A 1,948-nucleotide genomic window follows, 5' to 3' on the forward strand; every position below is an offset into this window, starting at 1 on the left:
GAAACTCATCATGAAGTCGGTGCTATCGAGACTCGTCAGCAACCCCAGATGAATTGCTCTCGTAGAGTGGCACGTGAAGATGCAAATCCAAATTTTCTTTCTTTTGTTCTCGTCTCCGACAAATACCGGGCCTGCCACGTCCGTTCCAACATGGGCAAACGGGGCATACATTGAGACTCTCGTCTCCGGTGGATGTCCCATGCTCGTCGAAGCCGGCTTCCTGCAACTCAGGCATCCGAAGATGATCTGGCGGAGCAGCTGGCGAGCTCGTGGAATCCGGTATCGCTTCCTGGACTCGACCAAGCATTGCGTCGCACCCGCATGACAGAACCTCACATGCAAGTCGGTCAAGTATAACTCGGTCGTCCTATGGCCTGGTGGCAGGATTGGCGGATTTTTTACCACGCCAACCTCCCCCGACGCACAGCGGATCGTTTTCGATGAACGGCCTCAATGAACGAATCTTCGAGTCCAGAGGCATGGTCTCCTTCCTTGCCGCACAACGAACCTCATTCTGGAAGCCCTCCTTCTGAACCTCCCGGACGATGACTATCTCCGCTCGATCCAACTCCCCGGGTGTCAATTGACTTCTGGCTTGTTCCCTCCCTATTCTCCTCATCTTGCAATCAATGGAGCGTTGCACGATTGCGAACGATCGTTTCAACTTTAGCCATCTGCCGAGTCGATCGAACGCGAGAACCGATTTCAATGCTGGCCGCGCACTCACTGTCGCTGCCATCAACTTCGGCGGCTCCGGTTGCACCGGCCACGTTGACTCATCCTCTCTGATGAACTTCGGACCCGAAAACCATATCGAGGTCCTCAGCTGTTCGATGTTGCATCCTATACTCACTAAATCCGCTCTATTCAACTGACCGGGAATATGCCTTACTACCGTTGATCCAACAAGACGTTGGAACTCCTTCACCCTGTTCCTCACGAAGAATGGTAGTTTATCTGGCTGTTGAGTCTTGACCTGGTAGAAAGCGCTGGTGCTATCAGTCCACGAATGATACTCGTGTACTTTGAACATGAGCTGATCTTTCAAGTACGCGTGTGTCTCCGCCGCTAGCACGAGTCCGATGAGTTCCAGTCGCGGTATTGTAGATTCGGCGCGATCTTCGACCTTGCTAGAAGGAAGCTCGAACATCGACTCCGATCTGTATCCCTGGTGACCGCGTACGCGACCAGTCCGCATGCGATGATGCTTGCATCGCTGAAGATGTGAACGATATTGTTGACTCCCTCCGACGTTCCGATTCCCTACTTTTGGGGAATTTCAACGCTGTCCAGCCGAGAGATATCTTCCATTCATTCCGCGACCGCCTCCCGTATCGAAGGCGGCACCTCATCGTCCCATCGCATCTGTGGTATCGTATATACCGTGTTTCCCGAATATAAGCCAGGGCTTATATTCGCCAACTCCCCGAAAAAAGCAGGAGGGCTTACTTTCGGGTAGGGTTCATTTCAACTTATGGAACGAATCGGAATGACAACAAAGATCCGAATTCGACTAATGACCACGATGATCGTCAATCGTATACGACAATCTCATCCTCTTTTGTCACGTCTTGTTCACAATCTAAATCTAAAATCTGAAGAACCCCCTCAAGCCTCTGACTTTCGATAGCAGAGCGAGCCCTTGGGCCGAGACGCTCGTTTTTCCCGATGTAACTGTCCTCGAAGGCATGACTTTTATCGAGATAGCCTGCGCGGAGAGCATTCGCGACACACTCATTCAGAATCTTTCCCCAAGATTCCCTGACCCTTGGGACAACTCCACTCAGAGCGGGTTTCACGGAATTTCCCCGCATGTTCCTCTGCAGACGGTTCTCGATGAAGTCGTTGACGTTCCAGCGCAGATAATCTTTGAATGGTTTACTTATGGCCGAGTCCAGCGTCTGAAGATAACCTGTCATGCCAGCGGGAATCATGATCTGATCAACGC

The 1,948-nt window shown here is 51.7% G+C and overlaps 1 protein-coding gene across 1 annotated transcript in view; it reads right to left on the bottom strand.

Annotated features, from left to right (window-relative positions):
- Positions 1 to 508: 508 nt before the first annotated feature.
- LOC100905616 (uncharacterized) overlaps positions 509 to 1,948 on the bottom strand; it is a gene marked incomplete at its 3' end in the record, with an annotated part of 3,254 nt that continues 1,814 nt past the window's right edge. Inside the window, exons 3-4 of the mRNA XM_003740588.1 lie at positions 1,767 to 1,912; positions 509 to 1,216 (exon numbers count right to left, since the gene is read on the bottom strand). Of these exons, the coding sequence (XP_003740636.1) occupies positions 509 to 1,216; positions 1,767 to 1,912 (854 nt within the window). The remainder of the gene's footprint in view (positions 1,217 to 1,766; positions 1,913 to 1,948) is intronic.

This window comes from Galendromus occidentalis, unplaced genomic scaffold (assembly GCF_000255335.2).
Source record: "Galendromus occidentalis unplaced genomic scaffold, Mocc_1.1 scf7180000077035, whole genome shotgun sequence".
Classification (NCBI taxonomy): Eukaryota; Metazoa; Arthropoda; class Arachnida; order Mesostigmata; family Phytoseiidae; genus Galendromus; species Galendromus occidentalis.